A 26,851-nucleotide genomic window follows, 5' to 3' on the forward strand; every position below is an offset into this window, starting at 1 on the left:
GTGTTGGTGCTAACCTTTAAAGCCCTAAATGGCCCTGGCCGAGCATACCTAAAGGAGCATCTCCATCCCCATTGTTCAGTCCAGACACTGAGGTCCAGCTCCAAGGGCCTTTTGGTGGTTCCCTCACTGCGAGAAGTGAAATTACAGAGAGTCAGGAAGAGGGCCTTCTCGGTAGTGGCGCCCTCCCTGTGGAACACATTCCCATCAGATGTCAAGGAGATAAATAATTATACAGCTTTTAGAAGACCTTTGAAGGCAGTCCTGTATTGGGAGGTTTTTAATGTTTGATGTTTTGCCATATTATACAGTGGTACCTCAGGTTAAGTACTTAATTCGTTCCGGAGGTCCGTTCTTAACCTGAAACTGTTCTTAACCTGAAGCACCACTTTAGCTAATGGGGCCTTCCGCTGCCACCGCACCGCCGGAGCACAATTTCTGTTCTGATCCTGAAGCAAAGTTCTTAGCCTGAGGTACTATTTCTGGGTTAGTGGAGTCTGTAACCTGAAGCCTCTGTAACCTGAAGCATATGTAACCCAAGGTACCACTGTATGTGTTGAAAGCTGCCCAGAGTGGCTGGGGCAACCCAGCCACATGGGTGGGGTATAAATATCACCATCACCACCACCACCACCACCACCATCATCTCTTTTATTCCTCTGCCTTACCCTGTGGAAATAGATTTGATAAACATCTGTCATGAAAGTTGTATTAATAACTAGGTATTGAAAAAGAAGTGATGAACCTTCAAGTAAACATGGTTAGATCTGAACTGGTCGGGCTTTCCATGCATGTTCATGCATCTTTGGTCTTTGTTGTATCATTTTCACGTGCTTTTCCTTGGACAAGCAAGAGCAGCTTCCAGTATTGTTCTTCCCCCATTAAGGAGCTGATCAGGTTGGTACGAATGAAATCCAGATGCTGCGAGATGCTTAGCAGCGAAGTGGGTGGTGTTCGAAACAGGGTTTGCATGTGTGTATTGCATCTGTGTCTCTGTGAAATGAAATCGAAGCAGCTAATTAGATTAAATAAGAATTTCCCTTCTTTTTTTGCTAGACATCAGATAGTTCAGTATCTTTCTGGAAAGGTAATATTCTTGCAATATTTTTTCCTTTTCCTTCCCTTTTCTTTCTTCTCCACAATAACCAAATGGAGCATTCATGTTCAGAGGCAGCACAACTCTGAATATCAATTTTGATGGGCCAAAAAGAGGGCTACCACATACATGCCCTGCATGTGGACTTCCCACTAGACTACTGTGGGTAATAGGCTGCTGCTGAGAAGCAGCAAGATTTTGCTTACGTGGTTATTAGTGGGTTGTAAGCTGGACCATAAAGAAGGCTGATCACCGAAGAATTGATGCTTTTGAATTATGGTGCTGGAGGAGACTCTTGAGGGTCCCATGGACTGCAAGAAGATCAAATCTATCCATTCTTGAGGAAATCAGCCCTGAGTTCTCACTGGAAGGACAGATCGTGAAACTGAGACTCCAATACTTTGGCCACCACATGAGAAGAGAAGACTCCCTGGAAAAGACCCTGATGTTGGGAAAGATGGAGGGCACAAGGAGAAGGGGACAACAGAGGACGAGATGGTTGGACAGTGTTCTCGAAGCATGAGTTTGACCAAATTGCGGGAGGCAGTGGAAGACAGGAGTGCCTGGTGTGCTCTGGTCCATGGGGTCATGAAGAGTCGGACATGACTAAACGACTAAACAACAACAACATTAGACCTAGGCTGCATTCTTTTTTTTTTTTATAAAATTTTTATTGGTTTTACAAGAGTTTTTATAACAAACAAACATAAAAGAAAAACAGACAAACAAACAAATATAATTTCAAAATGTCCTTTCATAAACTTCTTTCCTCGGACTTCCCCATACCTCCCCTTTCTGCATCCTCATGTCCAAATTTTATAGCAACTTATAAATGTTTTTTCCCATCCTAACTCATCATAGTCCTTTCTTAATCTAATCTTATATTACTGCAACCCTTTCTCTCTGTAAAATCTAGGCTGCATTCTTAACCTCACTTAGCTGGGAGTAATCCCCAGTGAATTCCATTGGTCTTCCTCCCCTCGCTCAGTAGACATGTTTGAATTTGTGCTTGTGGGACACCCATTGAAATCAGCAGGCGGGAGCAACTTTAAGACCACTGATTTTAATAGGTCTACTTGAAGGAAGTCTAATGCGACACCATGTGCCCAAGGAAACCTCTCCCCCACCGCAATTTTTCATTAAATTGGAATTTAAGGCAGCAGATCATGTTCTTTGAAGAAGCTGAAAAAAGGGGGGAAACACTTTTAGTTTTATTCTTATGCTTTTATATTCCACCATTTGGGGAAACTTTCATTGCACGTTAGCTTATAAACACCAGTGCCGGCCTGTGAACAACATACTTAAACTACAAACCATAATACAATCCATGATGTGAACAAATCCAAAACAGACAGCAATAAAAATGAACAGGGCAATCCAAGCCCCTTGTGAGCAGGGGTGGATAGGGTAAAGGTGTTCCTGTGCTCAGCCTGGCCGGCTCTGCCCACCTTTCACAAGCCACCACCTGCAGACAGGTGCCAGTGGTACTTCATTGATGCAAAGCTTTCCCTTCCTCCCACCAAATGTGTGTTTGTGGGGGGCAGGGGGGAGGTTGCTGGTGCTAGTGGTGGCAGCTAGAGAAATCCCATGGAATGGCGCTTGCCAGAGGTAGGGCAGGGATGATCTAGTAAGGATCAGCTGGCCCTTGAACCAACCCTTCACATGAGATGGCATTGTGCCCAGTCCAGGCCTGTTTGCTGCCTGCCTCGACCTTCTGTCCCAGCTATCTGTCCCAGCTGACTTGGCTGCTCCATAAAGTTCTGCTGGGCTGGGAAAGATCCCATTCTTACTTATTGAGAATATTTCTTGGATGCTTTTCATCCAAAGATTACCGGGCGGTGTGCAGAAGCGTGAATAAAATGAATTCACAAAACCTATACAGGCACTTAAAAGCAACAAATAAGCATAATAAAATACAAAATGCCAAACCCCGCCCCCCAAAGAAACTGAATATAGAACACAGCCATAAATTCAAAAGGAGTTTGGTTTACATCACAGGTCTTTCATGTGCCCATTGAAGTCAGAATGTAACTCTCCTTTCAAGGAAAGCACCTCAATTTTGCCTCGTTTTTGTTTTTTTAAGCTTAGTGTTTTTATTTATGATTGAAATCTCAGCTTCTGACTTCTAAGAAGATACGCGGCATAATCATATGTTAACTCAGATGTTTTGAAACAAGTTACTCTTGTTAGTTAGACCAGCCAAGCTGATCAGCAGCTGCTAGGAGGTCAGGTCAAACTTATGTTTATACTGTAAACTGAGGCCAGTAGTTCCTTTTAAATGATCCTAGGGCTTGCATGTACTCCATGGGACCTCTGCCCCACCCCCAACCCCCCGCCTGTCTTTGAGCAGAAGACCCCATGCCACATCACAAGCTGCAGCAATGCTCCCAGGGATCCTAAGAAGTTTGTTAAACTCTCATGCTCCTCTACAAATGTCTGCCCCCATTTGAACAGCCTTGCCACTTTCCATTCCTTTGTAGGAACATTCTCTGGGCTGGTGATCACCAGATGTTCCCAACTCCCAACTCCCATCATCCATGACCATGCTGGCTGTGGCTGATGAGACTTGGTGTCCAGCCATATCTGGAGGAGACCCAGTTGGGAAAAATTGCTCTGTAGATCTCTTCCTTGGGGGACCTTGGTCTTCAAGGGTTTTGTGGGGATGAGGTGATGTTGTTATTTATTGGGTCGATTATTATTAATACAGAGATTGTACATTTAGAAGTGTCTGCAGCCTCTTATGACTCCAACCTCTTTTTTATTTTGGATACTTTATACTATATTGCCCAAATCCAGAGATTTCTTCCTTTTATCAGCTGATAACTGAAGCGCCCATGTGTTTTTCCATTCGGTTAAATGAAGTGTGTAATTCGGTGGATGGAAACAGATGCATACTTTCAATATCTCCTTCCGCTGAAGTGGAAGGGCAGATCTATTCAGGCAGGAGCAAAGGCTGAATTGACACAAGCAGGCTCATCATCTGAGGACTGCAACACTTTCTGATGGCTTCCACACATGCAATAGTAATGACAGGTCAAACACTACAAACAGAAAATCATTAACTTCAATAGAAGAAGCTCACACAGTCAGCTGTGACTTAGCAGTGGTTGAGCAACTGACTGGAGAAACACTGAATGACATATATGTGGGTGTGACTTAGCCCTAAACCTTTCCATTCTGCCAAATGAAGTATTTTGTATAACCCGGAGGTCTGCATATGTCTCCAGAGGGAAGTTCATTGTATTGATGAGATACCTTCCTTTCTTTTGAAATTTGTGAAGCAGAAAAATGAAACAAATAATTTAGCAAACTTAGGTATTTATACGTTTGCATTTATTTGACTTGACAAGATCCAGCCATGGGAAAATCTTTAGAAATTCAAGATGCTATTAATACGTAATGACAAAGAAACTAATTATTTGTTAAATGTCCAACACATTGCTTCCAACACCTGGTAAATAATTTCTAATTTATCATTCTAAAATGAGTTTCAGCTAGGTAGAAAAGAATGCAACTTTCTTTATTTGAAAGGGGTACAACCTGACCAAAGTTAAGCACGTTTAAGCATATTAAGCATATTAATTCCAGCTACTTTCTGTATGGCTTCAACATGTTTTTCAGTCCCCACAATCTCAGGTTGTTTTTAGAGTGCTTGACTTTGTTGAATCGTGCTCTTCCAAATTAACAAACCCACATCCAGCACTCAAAGTCCTTGCCCAACAATATCAATGGAATTTTAAAGTACTTAACTTTTGGTGCATCATGCCATAATTATTATAAGGAGAGAGGTGGGTTGCGGGGTTTTTTAAAAAGTTTTTTCATATATTATGCTAATCAATATGATAAAAAATATAATCCTGTGGACCAAGGATTTTGAAAACATTTTACATGTGCCACACACATAATTATTTTCATTGATATTTGGTGCCACACTCCTTTTGAAGAAGTCATTATCTCGCCCTCTTAGAGGCAGGACTGTAATCTGAAGGGGGGGAAATAGCTTTGTCTGGTAACAGAAGGGTTAAGCCATTTCCCCCCTCACTTTGCCCGTTTCAAATTACAATGAGAAGCCTCTTCTCTCCCAGCAGGGTTGTGCTTACATTAGCTTTTAGATCTCTCTTGAAGGGAGCTGCTATGTTTTTGCCTGCTAGAGGTGGAAATAACAGTTAAGGAACTCAAAGGGGCTGGGTGGATTTTCAGCAGGGTCTCTCTCTCTTCCCCCCTTCCCTGAATGAATTCAGGGAAAGGCCTTTTAAATGTTTGGTACATGTTTCAGATTTGCTGGACATTAAGGAGAGAACTTAGGATGTTAATGGTCTCAGCTGATTATTAGGGGGGGGGGATTAGATGTTACACCACCAAGCTGCAGCTCAGACCAGGAAAGAATGAAAGGTGGGAGAAGAGTCTTAAGCAGTTAATTGAGTTGAAAACATTGCAGGAGAAGACTGCTCTGAGAATGCCTGTGTGACTGAAGATGGTCTGTCGCTTAATAGAACCACATCCCCCAAAACTGGTTCTTTACGGTTCTTTACAGGAATGCCTGCATCAACTAACCAAGTTCTGGTCCTCTGCTCCATCAATGCAGAAAAAACAGTAACAACAGTGGAAAATTGGAAGTCCGAATTTCAGCTTTCTTAGAAAGAACTGCGCCCTGACACATCCTGTAATATTTAAATAAGCGGAGAAATAAAACCAGCAAGATGTTGTGCTCAGAAATGACAACGTTGACATGAAGAATAGGTAATTTACAGTTCACCTCTTTTTTTTGCCCCCTACCCCCCAGCCACCAGGAAAGCAGACCTCATAAGAAAAAGTAGAAGGCGGAAGAAAGGGATTACTTTTTTGTTTTTATTTATTTTGCATATTGATATATATATATAAAATATGGACCAAACTCTGCTCAAAGCTCTGGTGAGCTTACTCTGGAATTGTTGGATTCTAATGGGTTCTGTGAAGGCAGGCATAGGAGACAATCACGTCCACTCCAGTTTCATTTACAGGAGATTGCGGAACCATGAAAGAAGAGAGATCCAGAGAGAAATTCTCTCCATCCTGGGCTTGCCTCACAGACCCAGGCCATTTTCACCTGGAAAGCAAGCTTCCTCAGCACCCCTCTTCATGCTCGACCTCTACAATGCCATGACAAATGAAGAAGATACTGAAGAACTGGAGTATTCGCTCAGGGGATCACTTGGCGGAGAGAGCAAAGGGCTGAGGAAGGGGTACCCAGCATCTCCAAATGGATACTCTCGGAGAATACACATATCTCGCACAACTCCGCTGACTACACGGAGCCCTCCCTTGGCTAGCCTGCATGATACCAACTTTCTGAATGATGCAGATATGGTCATGAGCTTTGTCAATTTAGGTATGTTGCTTTCTTTCTTTCTTTCTGATACGTTCCTCTGTGTTTGACAAGCTAGGAGCCAGGACCTAGAAGCTGGCTTCTGTCATAGCCAAATTGGTCCCTGGAAGGTGTATTAATAATGCAAGCTGATGTTGAGCTAATGCTAAAACAGGCTGCATTGTAGGTGGTCATGGGGTGTGTAGGTTTCTCTCACTGTTTATGTTAAAGTCAGTTTTTATAATTCTCCTCTCTCGACTTCTTTCCTTGATGTAATGAAGTTGTGTAGCCTTAGGCTAGTAGCAAGGGTTTTTATTTGGTGTTTTTTTGGTAAAATCTTTTTAAAAATAAGCACGTGAGTTGGTGGATTATGCACTACAAAACAAAACTTAAAGGAATAGGAAGTTGAAGCGTGTTATTTGAAAGTTACAGAATTGTGTGGGAGAAGAAGCAAAAGGACAGTTTGGAAGATAAGTTTTAGTTGTTTCAGAGATTATAGATAGTGATTCAGCCTTACCTTGTGCAACGTTTCTTGGACATAACTACTGTGGTTATTATTATTCTCTAGTAATTGTGCATAAGATTGCAGCCTTAAAAAGATTTCACATCTCTTGAGATTTTTGTTGCTTTTCCTATCTAAGAGGAAGATCTGAGGTGAATATTGTATTGTGAGATGCACTGCCTTTCCTTTGTTGTTATTTTATAGCCACAGTTCTCATATTTGTCTAAGTCTGGGAGCCCCCCCATGCATATTTGAAAAATATTAATTCTATAATATTTAGAATTAGAAACATAACGAATGGAGCATGTTTTAGAGTGTTCAGTTTTTGAGCGTACGATTCAGGGAAGAATATAATTACAATAAACTGCATAATGAAATAATGATCCACATGCCCACCTTGTAATAGAAAAGGTCAGTTCAAGAATGTTGTTACTAAGCAATTGTTTACCAGTTTGCCAGTTTTCAGTTCAAAGGGGGAAATATCTTGCATATGTTGTTCTCTGGTAAGGAGTGTGTGTTCAGCTCTTCAAAATAACAACAACATTATTTCCCCTAGTATACAGCTATTCTTTCCAGCATACGACCTGAAATATCTTGCAATGGCTGTGTCTTGTAAATAGCACCTTCTGAATTTTTATTCGCTATAGTGAAGTTACTCCAGTCCTCAGCTGCTAATACCTTATGTCCTAGAAAGCACCAAATGACAAAGTTCAGCTGCTATAAGAATAACAATATTTTGCCAGTTCTTTGCTAGCAGAAAGCTGATTTCAAATCTCTTTGAAAAAATGTACTATTGTGTGCTTTTTAAGGCAATTGCAGTCCGCATTTTTGTTTGTTTTTGTAAGTATAACTATTCCTCAGGAGTTTCATTTCTCGCATTCCTTTCAAATGTTGTCCTACTGTTACCTTTGCTTTGCCCTTATCTGTAGCTTGATTTAACTCCTGTGCCCAAAGTAAAGTTGAAATGGCTATATAGACTCACACATATTTGCTAAGGGAAGCCAAGGATTCCAAAAAGTACCAAGCAAGTGTTTAAATTTATGCATTTTAACAGAGATCCTTGATGGAGGCAGATTGACGTATCACTTCGTTTCCGTTTGCTCTGACTTGTGTCAGGACTGAGCTCCACTGGTTCAAACAGGACCATTCAGTAAATGAATGTGCTATTAAGGAAATACAGTACCTACATCCCCTATGCCCGAATCCTTCATAGATCTTCAGGGGTTAGAGATTATGCAGAACACAGACAAAACTGTTACAAGATTTGCTTTACGGACTATTGTTTTTCTTATGAGTTAGATTCCCACCGACCCCCTCCCTAGATCGTTATTGCTTATATCCTACTACTTTGGAAGCACTTTAAGAAGCAGCTGCATATCAGAGTCTTTTTATGGAATCTGGAATGGAAGGATTTTTTTTCTTGTGGTTACTATGTGCAGACATTATTGAATTTCAAGCTTTATTAGGTTTCTATGAGCTGGTCCATAGTATGTTACAGTTCTTCCCCCCTCTGTAGTTGTGCGTTATGTAGCTTCTAAAGCATTTCCCACTTTGCGACATTCATTTCAAAATATCAGTGCATAACGTGAGCTAACTAAGCATTTTAATTTTAAACATAGCCTTCTGTCATTGCGATACAATTAAATTATGCTGCAATTCTATACCCACCTACCTGGGAGTAAGCAGCATGAAATGCCGTGGGACTTTTCTTCTAAGAAGACATGTATAGAATTGCAGGGTTAATCCTTCATGTAGAACTATCTTCTATTATTTATTCGAAAACCATCAGGCAATCTGGGTTAAGGTGTAAAAGGGAAAAGATGGGAGCGACAAATGGGCAGTCCTTATTTTAACTCCGCAAGATTTGTTTTACAAAATAATTGAAGCTCTTTGTGACTGGAAGTATCACTGAAGTTCTTTGTGATTCGAGCTATCAGTCAGTTGCAATCAAATTGCTCTGTTTTGGAAGGAGCTGACCGTGTTTAAGTGGAGGGCTATTATCAAATTACAGTACATTAATCCCCCATGAGGTGATAAAAGAATTTGCATAAATCATTGCATTGCCAACTGTAACTGTTAAAAAACCCATATGCTAAAAATAACAAACGTGAAGTGCTAAGTCTTAGAAATGCTGTTTTCTGTGAGCTTGAGGTAATAAAATTAGTCTTGAGGGACACGTGTACTATGAGGCATTCCCGCCCCCCCCCCCCCCGAGGAACAAAAGGTGGTCATAATAATTATTCTGACAGAATAATTTTTGATAATGTTTGCATGCTTTGCTAATGAAATTTAGAAGTGCCTGAGGGGTTATTGAAATGCTAATTTTGAAATCAAGCTAGAGGGGGAAACGAAGTAATCTGCAATTAAGATGATGTCTGCCTTTTCATCATCTCTGAATCCTGATTTCTTCTTCTTAAGAAGTGCAAATGTATACTTTTTAAAAATTTGTGTTTTCTTTTCTGCTAGTAGTATTCTCATTTATGTTTTTAATAATGTAATCTCTCATTCTGCTCTTCCCTTTCAGCTGACGTTTGTAACACTGAAATTGTCACCAAAAACCCTTTAAATTTATTGAGAAATAATTAACTTCAGTATTCTAAATAAAAAAATTCCTTCCAGTAGCACCTTAAAGACCAACTAAGTTAGTTCTTGGTATGAGCTTTCGTGTGCATGCACACTTCTTCAGATACACCAGTATTCTAGTACTCAGAGACAACCAGGACACCTTACTTAACAAAGATAGGTAAATCCATGCCTTTGTTACTATTGCCGTTATCTGATTATGGTAGACAAAAGCTAACAATAGTTTTACCTCATAGTGCCCAGCTTCTCCTCTAAAAGGATCTCCTATAGATTGAAATAAAAACTTGCCAACATTTGGAGATTTGTTTCCATTTTTAGCTTACATTTATTCATTAAAATTCATGTCAGATACGGAATCTGGTTGTTTTCATACCCCACCACTTTTTCTGTTGTGTTTAAAAGCTGAACTGTATAACTGGCATGGGATTTTGATAACACGCCCCCCTCCCCCGCTGTCAGGCAGGAAGGAGAGATACAGCATTCTGGAAGGAGTTTTCAAAATCTGTAGTAATGTGTGATTCAATCCTGGTTGGAAATGTTGTTGTTGATGATGATGATAATAATAATAATAATAATAATAATTTTACTTAAGCACAGTTCTGTTCAGTGATTCACTGGTGAAATAAAAAGGTTGTCTAATGCCTCACTCCCAGGTGATCATTGGAGCTTTGTCTAAGACTAAGTGGATTGCCGACATAAAACTATCTACTCAGATAGACCTCAAAGGATCACTGGGGTTGGGGAACTAGGCTACCTTTTTATTTTACAAATGAGTTGTTGAATAGTGGAAGGCTCTTTACATTCCGTATATTACTTTCAATGAGACTCCCATGAGAGTGAAATAAATACAGGCAGTGGATGATTGATGTTTGGCATATTGTTCCCACGGATAATTCCAAATTCAGTAGACACTATGATTGTACTTGAAGGGACACAGGTAGCGCTGTGGGTAAAACCTCAGCGCCTAGGGCTTGCCGATCGCATGGTCGGCGGTTCGAATCCCCGCGGTGGGGTGAGCTCCCATCTTTCGGTCCCAGCTCCTGCCCACCTAACAGTTCGAAAGCACCCCTAAAGTGCAAGTAGATAAATAGGTACCACTCTCTAGCGGGAAGGTAAACACTGTTTCTGTGTGCTGCGCTGGTGCTGGCTCACCAGAGCAACTTTGTCACGCTGGCCACGTGACCCGGAAGTGTCTCCGGACAGCGCTGGCCCCCGGCCTCTTAAGTGAGATGGGCGCACAACCCTAGAGTCAGACACGACTGGCCTGTACGGGCAGGGGTACCTTTGCCTTTACCTTTATGATTGTACTTATCCTCAATTTTCTTTTTATTTACCAATACTGTCAAGCTGTAGGTTTGAGGATTGAAAAGCAAGGAAGTAATTTATTAGGGTAGTATTCCACTAAGTTTTATTCAGAGCACACCTACTGAAATTAATATCCATTAATTTTAATGGATCTACTCTGATTAGAAATTTGTTGAATACCACCCTTAGTTAGATTCCACTGTAGATTTTCTGTATCTAATTCTTGAATGACCCCCCCCCCCATTACAAGCAGCAGGAATAAGCTGAAGAATGGGAGTTTTTAATTCATCTTTTTCATCTTATCAACTACTATTATTTATTTACCTCTCCATAGTTCAAAGAAATTTATGAAAGGTTTACACACATGTATACAGTGGTACCTCAGGTTAAGTACTTAATTCGTTCTGGAGGTCCGTACTAACTGGGAATGCCTTATAGTACACGTGTCCCTGAAGCATCACTTTAGCTAATGGGGCCTCCTGCTGCCACCGTGCCGCCGGAGCACAATTTCTGTTCTCATCCTGAAGCAAAGTTCTTAACCTGAAGCACTCTTTCTGGGTTAGCAAAGTCTGTAACCTGAAGTGTATGTAACCTGAGGTACCACTGTATATCACTAAAGAAAGACCAGGATCCTGAAAAGCATTGCAGAAACGCTAGGATTTACACATCTTGTACAAACTGAGGGCCAATTCACAGGGTTTTGAGGCTGAGTTGCCCCACTTCAGATTAGCAGGGCTCTCTTATCTTAATGAGGAAAAAATGAGAGTTTCGGGCTATACATGGAAACAGCCAGTTTTATATAGCACTGTAACTGCCAGTAAAATTGGCAGTTACTGCTAGGTGTGGGATTTTTTTTCCGTTTTGCAAGAAGCAAGCATTTCCACAAGCAAGCAAACAAACAAACCGGTGTTTTCTCCAATAGTCATAACATTCTGATTTATGCTCATGGTAGCATAACACCTGTTGCCTCTCAGTTTTTCACAAAAACATGTTTGCCACAAACTTGGCCAACTCAGGTTGTGAGGGTGGGAAGTATTGTCATAGTAACCTTGGAAAACCTGTAAAAATTGTATTATCTTTATTTGAAATGAAACCAAGTTAAATAGCATGTTTCTCTTACCTATCAGTGCTCTCCCACATTTCCAATTTTGCCCTTCACTCCCATTTGCTGGTTAAGTACTATATTCACATAAAGAGGTCCGTCAGAAAGGTCATGAATGATTTTGAAAATTGGGTACAGAAAATAGGCAATTCACATTAATGAATGAGTTCTGAAATAGATATATATGTGTGTGAGTTATGTGTACAGTTAGGACATTTACTCTAACTGTTCTGAAGTAATTGATCCAGCAGTGTTTTGAAAACACATATTTTATTTTGTTTTTCCTCGTGGATTTGAAAGAGACTCAGCATCTTGGTTTGCCAGAAAAATATGAAAGAAATCACCAATAACCCAAGAGAAACTGATGTAGCAGATGGCTGGGAGTGTATGGTGAAGGGACATACATATGTGTAAAAATATGTACTGTTATTAATAGTTTTGCCATTAGGAAGGAGGCTGATACAGTTCCGCTTGTTTTTTCGGTATCAGTTGCTTTTTCAGACTAAACACAGACTTTGGGCGGGAAGCTGTGGGTTAGGTACAATACATGTCTTACTAGGGAAAAACACACTCATGCACATAGAAAACCTCATAGCAACCGTGAATAGCAATTAAAGTCATCCATAATAACACCTCTTGGTTGTTGATGCAACCTTTTGTTTCCTGGAAAACCATGTGGTGCGTAATATTCCTAACCAGCATGCCGGTTCCTACACAAAGACCTCTGTGACAGCTATCCCTGGCTATGATGAATAATAAGGCAGGCTATTAGGTATTTGCCGTGTGAGGAAAGTGCTTGCATGAAGAATGACTCTCTAGCGGTCAGGTGGTGATTCTTTCCCTGCTTCCCAGGCTGCTCTTGCAAACCCTTCCAAAGAAACCTTTGGTTGGTTGGTTGGTTGGTTGGCTGGCTGGTTGATAGGCTGTGCTTAACTACATGGCTCCATTAGCACTATACTGTACATTTAATGCAGTCATGTCTTCCCCCAAAGACCCCTGGGAAGTGTGGCTTGTTAAGGGTTCTGGGAGTTGTCACAGATCTACAGTTCCTTGGGAAGAGAGATTTACTCTGTTAAACCACAAACTACAGTTCCCAGGATTCTGCAAATATAAAACATTAACACAACAGAGCTGAAGTAGTGTTTAACAACAAGATCAAAGCCCTATAGAAGATCTTCCTATAGAAGATCTAGGATTTAAAACTGTGTTGATTGGTGCTCTTCGTGGAATGCCATCCAGAATCCATGGTAGATGTGGGATTTGAACTTGAATTCCAGGTGCATCTAAAATACTAGCTACTGCAACATAAGATCAAGTAGGATGCAGTTTGTGGACCAGTCCATACATGCTACTGGTTTTCACCCTAACTATCCTGTTGCATGCAAAATATTCAGAGCCTTCTCAGAAAGCATTGTGGTTGAGATGGTGTGAGATTCTTTGAAGGTGAAATCTGTGGTGTGTGTTGTGCAGTGTGCGAGTCACACTCACGAGTGACTACGTGAGGGTGGATTTATGAATATGGAAATCACACATCTATAGTAGCTCTATTTCCACCATGGAAACACTGATTGGGATACAATTTGGATAAGCCCTGAAATTGCGTTATTTTTCTGTAATCCTTCTGTGGTTACTCATTCTTACAAATGTGCTCCCAAGTGACAGAATCAAGATACCACCACAGGAAATTAGCTTTCAGTAATTGAATTTCATGGTGTGTGTTTTTTACTTGCATTATGCAGCAGGCGAGACAACATAGGTTGTGGTAATGTTTCTGTGTAACTAGTGATCGTGTGAACTTGCCTTTAGCGTGCAGCAATGCTTGCAAAGTTTGACCTAAAAGCAGGCATGCAAGGAAGCAATGATATCCATTTTAACCTGTATTCATCACGGCCAACACTTTTTCCTGTAGTGCTACAGTTTTATTACCACCAAATATTATTTTCTCTGTCCAACATTTAATGCAAGTTACATAACTTATGTAACTTTCACCTTACATTCATTTCACTGAAAAGGAAATGCCAGAACAATGTAAAAAAACAGTTCTTATTTACATGTTGCTTGCAGACTAAAAACAACATAGTAGCTGATTTTTGCAGACTTAAAAACAATGTAACTTAATTATATTCACTTAAGTGATTTCCTTTCCTGCCCGCAGAGAAGCACATGAACTACAGCAATTTCTACTGCACTTCATTTCCCATTTTTGTTGGAATTCTCTGACTTCCTTACCTAAAAGTAGTAGTAGTAGCAATAATGTAATTTTGTATGCTGGCCATCTGACTGGGTTTCCTCAGCCACTCTGGGTAGCTCCCAACAGAATACTAAAGCACAATAAAACATTAAAAACTTCCCATACAGAGCTGCCTTCAGAAAACTGGTGGGCAGTGGGATAACATGAGGGTGGTACATTGGAAAAAATATTCTAGGAAAAATGAAAAGTGAAATAAACAATAAAATATGACAGTATGTTAAAAAGAGAGCAGCCGGGGCGGGGGGGGGGGGGAAGATATCACAGCTTTAGTACCGGAGGGAGGGATCCGAACTGCTGAGGCCTCATTAAAGTACAGCAACCACCTCAGTTCCAGAAGCAAATCCTTTCATCCCAGCAAAGTAAAACACATGCACCAAAAGACCCCATCCCACCTCAGTATGTGTGCATGCAGGGAGTACACAGAGCAGCTACTAATGCTTCTGGCCATAAATAACATAGTAGCTAGCTTTCTAAAAACCACAGGTTAAAGGATGAGGGCTGCCATGACGCACACAGAGAGGCTGAGATCAGAAGAGAAGCAAAAAAGGAGGTCAGTCAAAACAATGAATCCCCTTGTTCAGAGTCATATTTATGAGAGCTTCATTGCACCTAAAGTTCATATTTTATTGGCTAGGCCATGGGGTTTCCCCATTTGCTCATCTCTTAAAATAACACCCCTGGCTAAAGATTCCTATAAAACACATGAGTGCTATAGCAGGCAAAACCTGTCAGTCCTGACAACCGGTTAGTTTGTTTTGGTGGAGTGGTGTTGGAGGGACTTTCAATTTTTACCCTGAAGATTGAGATGTTTTCTGTGCAAAGTTGACCGTAGGGCGTTTCACGTTCAGTCCTTGTTTTGAGACACACATTTCTTAAACATTATTGTTTGTTTGCAGGCTATTAGTCTACGTTTAATCTCTCTGTTTGGTAACCCACCTTGTAGTTTGAAGAAAGTGTGGTATGTAATAAACAACCCATGGGAAAACAAAAAACAAAAACTATGCTTCCATCATGAAAAAGATGCTACCAAAAAACCCCTGGCAAATATTCATGCTGGTTCTATGGTGTTTAGAATGCTTCTGTTCTCTTGGCTGAGGCTAAAGGTAGGTCATAGCTCAGTGGTGGAGAATCTTCTTTTTCTGCAGAAGGTCCCTGATTCAGTTGCCAACATCTCCAGGTAGCACTGCCAGTTAGTGTAGGCCACGGCTTTTTTTCCAGGCGGAACTCACTGGAACTCAGTTCCAGCACCTCTCAGGTGGATGCCATTGTGATTCTAAGACAAAGAGGTGAACTCCAGCACCTTTCCCCCCCAAGAAAAATAGCAGTGGTGTAGACAATACTGAGCTAGATGCAACAAAGGATACAGCAGCTCCCTATTTTCCTATATTATGCTGTTTCTTTTTCCCACTTCCTTCTTTGTTCCCAGTCCTGTTTGCTCACTGTCACTCACAACACACAGTTGTTCTGTTTCCATGCATCTGTGCAGTCCTCACATTGGACATACCAAATATTTACATACCGGTAGGTCATCCTGGCCAATAGAATTAAAACAGTAGACGGGACAAAAGTGGCCAAGGAACTGTACTGTGATGGCAAAGGGAAAAAGGGCAATGAGAAGAGTTGCAGTGAAACAATATGGGAAACTGGGAGCTGCCTTTCAACATAATAAGACAAAACATGTAAGTTTAGTCTCGGCCTTGCCAAGAAATTCCACCCAAATAATTTGTACAACGCTCCGTTTCTGCCCAAACCCGACTTCTTATTTATAAACAAAATATATCCTTCTGTCCAGCTGGACAATGTTAGGAGTTAAGTGCCCTTCTTATTGGAGGAGCCAACACATTTTGAAGACCCTGTTCCCCAGACAGAAAGACTAGATTCAGTGTCTATAAAATCCCCAAGAGTAACCTATTTCTGCTTATGAGCAACTGAACTGGAATGTATCCTTCAATAGTTAAAATTTCTTGCTTGTGTTTCAATTATATATTCTTCCAAAGCATCTTTAAAAGGGGATTTTAATGGATTGTTTTAATTCATTGTCTTGATTCACAGAATTCTGCATGCCATATTTCAGAGTACGGTGGCAGAATCTATGGCCTTCCGTATGTTGTTGGGTTTCAACTCCTGACAGCCCCAGCCAGCATGACCAATGGTCAAGAATGATGCAAGTTGTTGTAGTCCAACTACATATGGACGGCTTCAGGTTCCCTGTTCCTGGTTATGAGAATCAGGTTTGAGCCATGGGCTGTTGTACGTCCTCCTCCCCTCCTTCCTGAATAGGTTTGAACTCTTGCCTTTTCAGCACTAACACTAGTTTCTCATGACACCTGACTCTGCAGTCGACACTTACAATTCAATCCAAATCAAAGATTGCACTCCCCAATTCCAACCATGGATTCTGCCTGTGGTTTGGAGGGAATCGCTTAGCAGAATTTGCCAAGTTGGATGTCGTGGCAAACCATGGTTAGTGCTAAATTGGAAATGGGAACACGTCAGTCCATTGTCTGGGGGAATCTACTGACTTCAGCCTATATATGTGTTTTAATTACTTAAAGTAATATAAGATTCTGCTCAACAGCGCTACGAAATTTTGATCCCGGGGTTTCTAAGTATTGCGCAAGTGTCATGTTTGTGGTGGACAAAGTTAGTGCTACTACAAGTGAATACAGAGTATGCAAAAGGTATAATGCAGTACAGTGGTACCTCTGGTTAAGTACTTAATTCGTTCTGGAGGTCCGTTCTTAACCTGATACTGTTCTTAACCTGAAGCACCACTTTAGCAAATGGGGCCTCCTGCAGCTGCCGCACCGCTGGAGCACTATTTCTGTTCTCATCCTGAAGCAAAGTTCTTAACCCAAGGCACTATTTCTGGGTTAGCAGAGTCTGTAACCTGAAGCGTATGTAACCTGAAGTGTATGTAACCCAAGGTACCACTGTATAGCTATCTGTTACACACTACACCTTTAAAGTACATTCCCGCCCCCTCCCAAGAATTAAGGGAACTGTAGTTTACCTCTCACATAGCTACAATTCCCAGCATCCTTAGCAAACTACGGTTTGTACTTTTAATGTGCTTTAAAGATCTGGTGTGTTTGCAGCCTTATAGTACAATCATATGCCTGGTTACTTGGAAGTACCATTGTGTTAAATGTGGCTTGCTCTCTAGGATATGTGTTTAGGATTGCAGCCTTTATGTATTTAATCAGGAAGGCAAAATATAGCATACTAAATTTATGAAAGCTGAATTGCCTAAAATGAAATTGCTTTTTATTTTAAAGTTACTTTGTTTTTTTTTTAAAAAAAAAACAAAACAAACAAAAGCAAAAACCAATACTGTGGATTCATTTCAGCCCTGGCCTTTGCGTGATTCCTTGCTTGGGCCAATTTTTATCTGCTGACCATCTGACCCCTGTTGTTAATTTTACTTAATTGCATCCTGTTTTAATGTTTTGCAATGAGGATGAAAGTTCTTAAAGCCTTATGGAGAGGATATGAAGGCTAATAATAGCGAATGTTGTAATAAAGCCCAGTCTCATGAGGTTATTTCTTTAGTCTGATAGGTGGCATAGTAGTTTCAAGATCTTAAAGTAAGGTGAAACTCTGAATCAAGTTCTTTTTTAAGAGGGAGATTGTCTTCCTATTGTCAAAAAAGGCTTTCCTGTTTTTGGGAGTTGGAACGCTCTCCAAAAGCATTATTTGGGATGTAGCCCCTTTGAATAATCAGTAACAGCACTTGAGTGCAGATAGGGTTGATCTGAGGCTTGTAGATATCACAGGAAGCATCCATCTGGAACATAGCAAGCTGTTTACATAGGGTCAAACTATCTGATCACCTAGTCCAGTGTTGTCCATTCTGACTGGCCGCGGTAATTTAGGGTTTCAGGCTGAGGTCTTTTCACATCATGACAGATGGGTGGGGTACAAATAATAAAATTACTATTATTGTAGTTATTATTACACAGCCCAGCTTGTTCAGAGTTTTGGGCTGGGTTGCCATCAGTATGATGGATGGCAATCCTGACTCGGCCCCAGACACACTGACCAGATGTTTGGAAGCTGTGGCTGGATGGTTACGTGGGAGCCAGTTGAAGCTAAATCCTTCGAAGACAGAGGTCCTGTGGCTGGGACGGGACGATATGGGATTGGGGGGGCAACTCCCATCTCTTGCGGGGGCGCCATTAGTGCCAGCATCATCCATTAAAAGTTTGGGTGTAATCTTCGACACCTCCCTTTCCATGGAGGCGCAGATTGCAGCTATAACAAAGGCGGCATTTTTCCATCTCCGCCAAGCTAAGCAGTTGGTTCCTTACCTCTCTCGCCCTGACCTAGCCACTGTGATCCACGTGACGGTCACCTCCACTGGATTATTGTAACTCGCTCTACGTGGGGCTGCCCTTGAGACTGACCCAGAAACTCCAGTGGGTGCAGAATGCTGCAGCGAGACTCCTTACGAGGTCTTCGCTGCGAGATCACATTCACCCGGTGCTACACCACCTGCACTGGCTCCCGGTGGAGTACAGGATCAGGTTTAAGGTGCTGGTTTTAACCTTTAAAGCCCTATACGGCCTAGGACCCTCGTACCTATGGGACTGCCTCTCCTGGTATGCCCCACAGAGAAACTTATGGTTTTTGAAATAAAAACATCTTGAAGGTCCCAGGCCACAGAGAAGTTAGGCTGGCCTCAACTAGAGCCAGGGCTTTTTTGGCTGTGGCTCCGATCTGGTGGAACACTCTGTCACAAGAGACCAGGGCCCTGCGGGACTTGACATCTTTCCGCAGGGCCTGCAAGACAGAGCTGTTCCACCAGGCCTTTGGCCAGGGCACAGCCTGACTCCCTCCCTCGGCAATCTTCGTGGAGCTCTGGCCCAATGGTTGCCAGTGGCTTGAATTAATTAATTATATAATGAATGATTTTAGAGTGTTGTTTATGCTGTACTTTTGTACTGTTTTATTGTTGTTAGCCGCCCTGAGCCCAGCTTCGGCTGGGGAGGGCGGGATAGAAATAAAATTTATTATTATTATTATTATTATTATTATTATTATTATTATTATTATGTGCTCTTTGATCCTTTTAAATTTTAAAATACAGTCGTACCTTCATTTTCAAACAGCTTATTTCTTGAACGTTTTGGCTCCCGAACGCCACAAACCCAGAAGTGACTGTTCTGGTTCTGGGAAGCCAAATGTCCAACTGGGCTTCTGCAGCTTCTGATTGGCTGCAGGAGCTTCCTGCAGCCAATCAGAAGCCGTGCTTTGGTTTCCAAATATTTTGGAAGTCGAATGGACTTCCGGAACTGATTCAGTCTGACTTCCGCGGTACAACTGTAGCTGGAGATGCCAGGATCCAGACCTGGGCTCCAGTACATGCAACATGTGTGTTCTGCCACAAAACAGTGGCACAACTCTCTGATTCTAAGTAAGTCCAGGATGTATTGTCTGACTGAAGATACGGACTTATGTGTGTGCCTCTTTGTGTGCATCTAATATTTCTCCAGGAAGTCCTCTGTGACCTTTCCAGCCTCTGTGTATATTCCAAATGCTGAAAGCTCTTTGGCTTCAAGTCGTTTGCGCTTTGACCAAATGAATAAAAATGGTAATGTTGTGCACCTCTAAGACCTGGATGCTGGTAAATACGTTTACTTGAAAGCAAGCCCTGCTCATTTCAATTGAAATTATTTCTATATATCCATTTCACGTACCTGAAACAATGTGCATTCTGCTCTAGGAAGATCTAAAAATGTCAGTCCCATGTGTTTTTGGTTTACAGTCTGTTTACATAATACACGAGTGATGCTTCTCTCAAGGGGGCAAGTGTCTCTTACATGTTATATAAACACAGTATAAAGTGAAACCACGTGGTGGAAATTTTCAAACCTTCCCAATGTAGCCGTAGTCATGGAAGCAGCAGCAAGCACATGGCTTCAGGTGTGGGGAAAAAGAGGAGTTTTAAGGAAGCTCAAGATCAGTCCTAAAGATCTCCATGTCCTTATGTAAAACCAAAGCATCCAAAGCATTTTTTAAAAAGGGATTAGTATGTATGTTACTTTGTACTTGGTATGGGGTGAGGGGGAACTCTTAAGAGTGATATGAAAGGGTGACACATTTTCATTCAAAATGTGTGCACATTCTTCACTTTTAAAAAGCTGTTTTAGATACAGGCAAGACTCCTAAGCAACATCACACAACTATAGTCATCTGAGGATTGGTGTTTACTAATTCAAATGTATGCATTAATTAGCTGTAGATTGCAAGAATGTGTGTGTGTGTGGGGGGGGTTTCCCCTAATTCTGATGATCAAGGTACTATTTTCTAGATTGTTTATTGTTTTGTAACAATGGTGGGATGATCAAACGACTGCTGCCATTCTTAAAATATGATGGGACTTCCCTTAGAACCAAAGTATTGTACAGAAAGGGGTACCTACTTTTTTGATACTTTATTGTCAGGGATGAGGCACCTGAGGCTGGAAATCCAATTCCCAGCAGCACCAGCTGACATAGCATATGGTTAGGGATAATGGGAGTTGTCTGGGCCGGACACCTTTAGACACCCTAAGCACTCCAGGCATCAGCGTCTGCAGAGGATTGAGGGGGCCTGACAGGACATTGTGAGGAGCCAGGGGGTGGAGCTGAACACCTTCTGAAAATTGAGAGGACCCACCCCTCTTAAAAATACATTGGGAGGGGGGGCAAAACTGCCCCAGTTCCTAGGAGTTGGCATCTATACTAAGCACTTAAAATATTTTGGGACACACACACACACACACACACAAATTAAAAAGCCGTAAAACAAAATTTTGTTTTTCAAAATGAAACAAAATCTACAGCAAGATAGAAAATAATGTTTATTTTTGTATATTTGCATAAATATTTATTTTTGTTCAGCTGCACCAAATGGCACATGGTAAATCTGGCACATAGCTGCCAACGTTTCCCTTTTTTAAAGGGAAATTCCCTTATTCCGAATAGGATTCCTCGCAAGAAAAGGGAAAAGTTGACAGCTATGATCTGGCAGTGGAAAATTTTGGTGGTGACCAGAGTTTCAAAATTTCTCTTCCAGCCTTGTGCAGAACTCCCTGGGACCTTGCACCAGATGCTCAGCCACTGAGCTATAGTCTTTTCACAAATGGTCCACGCAAATTTTCAAATTGACACATACCTGATTCAGAAATTGTATGACTGTTTTTTCTAGCTGAATGGAAGTCAAATGCTCTGGTGAGGTAGTGCCTAAGTAAGAGCAGACCCTGGCTATGAAAAAATTCAAGGAAAATGAGTTATGAGTATTATTGGAATCAGTGCTTTGCAAAGAACCTGACACATTCAATAACAGTGAAGATTTCTGAGCCTTCATTGTATCTGGGTGGGGGGTGTCAAACAGATTTTTATTTTTTTTATGTATTTCACTAATCTCCAGGCTGATTTGAACTGACATGCTCACTTGTAGGTTTTTGAAAACTCTGCTATTAATGGGTCTTTCTTTTTTGCTACTGAACAAAAGTAAAGACAAGTAGAAAACAGTAGACTGTAACCAAAGCAACATAACGTGAACTTGATTTTCCTCTTATTTTTCAACCTTAGCAGGCTGAATAATTTATTTGACTTATAGGCAATTATAGACTCACCTTACCCTTTTACTAATCAGGAACAGTATAGCAGAAGCTGGCTCCCTAACAGGACATGAAGTAAATGTGGAAAATTTGACTTCCCAACTTGAAACAGGAGCTTTAGTGTACTCCGATCCATACCTGAATGATATTAATTTCTCTTAAGTTTTCCTTACTGAAAAGGTAGTGTTAGCGTCATTCTTTAGAGGGCTTTCTGTTTTGAGGGAGGGAAATTGGTATTACAGCCTGGGTGTACCACACTTTGTGTATTTATGACCTAGGGAACTAGTATGTGATCTAAAGGCTTTTATTTAATTTATTTCAAATGTAAAATTGACTCGGATCCCACAGCAATTCAGGTCTAAGGACTGGCAAGATCTGTCTGCAAGACTTTAGGTCTGAACAATCTAGAAGCTAATATTTTTAGATCTATTTAAATTCGTGAAGTAAGTGTTCTTGCAAAGTTGGCAAATGAGCTGAGCTCTCTTGGAAGCATGTTGCTAAGATCTGGCAAATCGGCACCTGAAATGCTTATAATAATTGCCAGTGGTGTTTACTATTTTATTATGGAGAAACAGAAGAGTACAAAGCTAACACGACCCCTCAGATTTCAGCACAGGAGCAAGTGGGGTTAGTCTGAAAACTGGCTATCTTCTGAGAATTGAAGTTTTGACGGATCTGGGTTTTTGTGGCAGAGTGTGATCCAGAATTACAGCCTCAAATGCATTCCCGTCCCAGAGCACAGAAATGCATTGCGAAAGACCCCCAATTTAAGATTAACATAAGGAAAGCTGAATTCTGCTGGCTGGAAAGAATTATAAGAAGAAACTACACATGATGTTAATGATGTGATTAGCAATCAGGAAGGAAATGAGGTGCATCAGGTGAAGGCGATTGTCCTTGCGAGCACAGCACCCAGGGAAGCAAGGTTTAAGTCCTGCAGTATTGATTTAAAAATATCACTCTGGCCTGCTGAGAAGGATTGAACCTTTTCCCTCTCATGCTTCATTCCTGAGGACACTCCACTCCACAACAGGTATTTAAGTAGTTTAAGAACCTTCAATGTGATTGCTAATCCTGTTACATGTAACAGGGTGAATCATTTTTACTTCCTGGTCTAGAGGATGCATACCCTCCAACATTTCTCTGATGAAAATAGGGACGTCCTAAGGAAAAGCGGGACGTTCAGGGATCAAATCAGAAACTGGGATGGCTTCTGTAAATCCAGGACTGTCCCTGGAAAATAGGGACACTTAGAGGGTCTTGGAGGATGGTGAGGGGGCAGGGAGGTTACTAAGACACCTCCTTTTTTTGCAGATCACCATACAGTGGTACCTCAGGTTAAGTACTTAATTCGTTCTGGAGGTCCGTACTTAACCTGAAACTATTCTTAACCTGAAGACCACTTTAGCTAATGGGGCCTCCTGCTGCTGCCGAGCCGCTGGAGTACGATTTCTGTTCTCATCCTGAAGCAAAGTTCTTAACCCGAGGTAATATTTCTCAGTTAGCGGAGTCCGTAACCTGAAGCGTATGTAACCCAAGGTACCCCTGTACACAGGAACATATGCAGAGTGGGCAGGTGTTAGGGTAGTCCATGATTATTCATTTAGGAGGTCAAAAAAATCTTTGTGCCTGTATCATACAGAGCAAAGTAGACATGAAAAATGAAAATGAAACCAAAGCCAGCCACGGAAGTGATGGGGTCTGCTCTGTAAAATTTTATGAATGTGAAATATTCTGAAATAAAGCACACTGCTGTATTGCTATGGATCAGCTACATTCTAGAACAGATGGACCCAGTGGATTCCGGGACTGCAACTCCTGCTGTTGCTTATCTCTGGCCATAGTGGCTGGAGCTGATAGAAGTTGTAGGTTCAACACCATCAGGAGGGCTCCATGTTGGGATCAGTTGAGAGTTTTTGTAGATTAATACTCTAGGACAAAGATCCCCAAACTGCGGTCCATGGACCACCAAGTGGTTTGCAAGAGTCTGTGGCATGTCTGTAAAAATGATAACGGCATTTAAGTGGTCCATGGGAAGAAACGTTTAGGAACCACTAGCTAATGCTGTAAAATTCTGCAATATGGACGTTTTTTGATCTTGAGACACACAACGTCATAATATAGCAGCTAAATATATTAATTAGTCTACAAAGGAATGGACAGAGTTCAGCAGGCTCTAAGAAATATCTATAAATATCTAGCTTTGTAGTCTCTGTGTTACAGTACTAATATTTCCCTTGATTTCTGGTTTCCAGACATCTTATCAAGCCAATTCATTCATTCATTTTAAACGTTCTGATGCTGGTAAGGATCAGACTAGCGTAAGGAAAGACAAGGTGTCATTTCCCCCACTTAAAATCAACAACTGTAATGCCTTCCAGAATTTAATAATTAGGGAGGCAGCTGCATCGTCGCGCTTGTTTTGACTTGCAAAACAGCTACATATGACTTGGAAAGTAAAAGGAAATTATAAATGGAATGAATAACACATGTTTACAAATTAACTTTTCATCGAAACATTGCTTTATGGGGTGATATCGTTTCCTTAATTGAAATACGTTGTTGTTTTCACATGGGTGATTTTAAATGGGGGCTTTAAAAATTGCGAAAAGTAAAGGAAAGACACCGAGAACACTCTTTAATAAAGGCAGGTTTAGGGTTAAAGGGTTTACTGAAGTACAGGCCTAAATCATATGCTTGTTGGAGTCTGTACTGGTGGATTTATAGATATGCACATTATGTGCAAAATTAGGGCTCTCTACATCTGACAGCCCCCCAAGTTATTAGTATAGAGTGGTACCTCAGGTTAAGAACTTAATTCGTTCTGGAGGTCTGTTCTTAACCTGAAACTGTTCTTAACCTGAGGTACCACTTTACCTAATGGGGCCTCCCGCTGCTGTCACGTGATTTCTGTTCTCATCCTGAAGCAAAGTTCTTAACCTGAAGTGTCTGTAACCCGAGGTACCACTGTACATTGCTCATTGAGAGGATACCTTTGGCTACAATGATTTACCATGGTTGAATTCTAGTATTTTAGTTTGTTGCACTGTTTCCACTCTTCATTTCTCCTATTCCCTGATTAAAATCGCTGGAGGCTGCTCCATTAGGATGGGGTTGCCAGTGCAGTGCCTGCAAAGGCCTTGATTGAAACCCCAGGACAGGGGTGCCAGATTCTGAGCTTTTTCTTTCTCTTTTTTAAAGTACATCTCTTGCCCTTCTAGAAATAAAATTATGAAGCATAATGCACAGGTACCCTTCTAAACAATTTCTGTTAAATGAGCCAGCCTGGCTGCTCCTGCCTTTCAGTGTTTTTAGCCAATGAGTGAAATCAGAGCTGTGATTGATAAGTGTGTTGTTTGGACACCGGGCAATAGGAATCCCTTGGATTTATAACTGTATAAGTGGAGTAATTTCACTGGAGCCTGTGGCATCAGGGACCCCAGACTTCAAGCTTTCATTTAAAGAGAAAAAAAAGTCCCTAGTTCTTCTAGAAAGAAAGTTAGGAAACATAATGTTCAGGCAACCTTCTAAGCTTGGGGCAATGAACCCAACACAAGCAAAGGGATGAGTATAATGTTTTTTCTGGCTCTGCAGCACAGAACCCTTGATAGAGATGGAAAGAAGATCCACCCTCTTCTGGATTCACCCACTTACAACTCCAGTTGGCTATGATGCTGATTCCTCCACTCATTTTTGGAGGGAAGGATTTGTCTGAGCAGTTGTCACGGGACAAAGATGGAGAGGAGATGATGGATGGGGTGCCACCTCTTTGGGTTTAGGCAGGATGTCATGGTGTGGGAAGTGTCAAGGCCATTCCACCTCCCCTCCTTTGGCTGCCCATGGCAGGGCTTTCTGAAAAGCGGGTAGCTAAAGATGTCCTGTGAATGTTTGCCTTCTCTTTGCTTTGCTGCCCACGGCCTCATGGAAGAAGCAGGTAGCGGCTCTCGGCATGGGGGAGTTTCAGGGGGAAGTGTGTGCGTTTGTGTAACAGTGGAGGAAGAAGTGCAGAATCCACCCATTTCCTGCTCTATTTGTTTTGCTGCCTGTCAGCCACATGGAACAGTGGGTAGGCAGCTACTCTTTTAAAGAAGTGTATGTATGTTAGGGTGGGAACTGAAATTGTGATAATCATCTGCTGCTCATTTTGCTGCCTGCCAGCCATGTGACATGCAGCTGCTTGAAAGTGTGTGTGTAGGAACAAATGTTGTAGTGCTTGTTTGCTGTTATGGAGCAGACAATTATGGTTTCTAGTTAGGGATCCAATAGGGTTTTTGTTTTGTTTTGTTTTGCTGCTTTTCACAAGAAGACCCACAGTTTATTGCTGAAGCGGAACAAATGTCAATCCACAGACAACCCAAATGATGCTTGCTCCAGTTCAGCGGTGAACCACAGGTTTTACCAGACAACCCACCCCCACCCCAATCTTGTACCCCTGGCTAGAAGTCACAGGACAAATGGGCCATCAGTTGACTATGAGGGTGAGTGGAAAATATGGTAACTTTCCTGTTCCTGTTGCATGCTGTACAGCTGGGATGATTCCAGAACTGTTCAGTGCAGTGGCAGGGAACACAATGCAAAGGCATCATAATCACCATCACATTTCCCCTGACTGTTCCCAGTTTTGTTTTGTGGGGGGAGCCCAGTGCTGAGGCACCACACCTCCTTTTTCTTTGTTGTTGTTGTTGTTTTGTGGGGTGTAGGGAGCAAGCCCCGCGCAGAGGCACCATCATCATTATCACCTTTCCCCAAATTATTCCCAGGTTGTTTGAAGAATGAGGAGCACAGTGCAAAGGCAGAAACATTATCATTTCCTCATATGCACCTAATTTTGATATAGCCACATTTATTTGGGTCAGTGTTTCCCAAACTGGGGTCTCCCATTGTTTTTGGACTACAATTCCCATCATCTTTGGCCACTGGTCCTGCTAGCTAGGGATGATGGGAGTTGTAGTCCAAAAACAGCCAGAGACTCGAGTTTTGGAAACACTGATTTTGGTCAATGAATAGGACCCCTCAAAAAGGTTGCACACGAGGCCCATAGACCATAAATACATCACCATAAATA

The 26,851-nt window shown here is 41.5% G+C and overlaps 1 protein-coding gene across 2 annotated transcripts in view; it reads left to right on the forward strand.

The window, feature by feature from the left end:
• Positions 1-5,187: 5,187 nt before the first annotated feature.
• Positions 5,188-26,851, forward strand: part of BMP5 (bone morphogenetic protein 5) — a 55,099-nt gene continuing 33,435 nt past the window's right edge. The window contains exons 1-2 of one of the 2 annotated variants that reach the window (XM_082218344.1): positions 5,188-5,833; positions 6,094-6,461. In XM_082218344.1, coding sequence (XP_082074470.1) covers positions 5,823-5,833; positions 6,094-6,461 — 379 coding nt within the window. In that variant the 5' untranslated portion in view covers positions 5,188-5,822. Of the gene's footprint in view, positions 6,462-26,851 lie in introns of both variants that reach the window. The other variant, XM_082218343.1, reaches the window with a different exon arrangement.

The sequence above is a fragment of the Podarcis vaucheri genome, assembly GCF_965113315.1.
Source record: "Podarcis vaucheri genome assembly, chromosome: 3".
NCBI lineage: Eukaryota > Metazoa > Chordata > Lepidosauria > Squamata > Lacertidae > Podarcis > Podarcis vaucheri.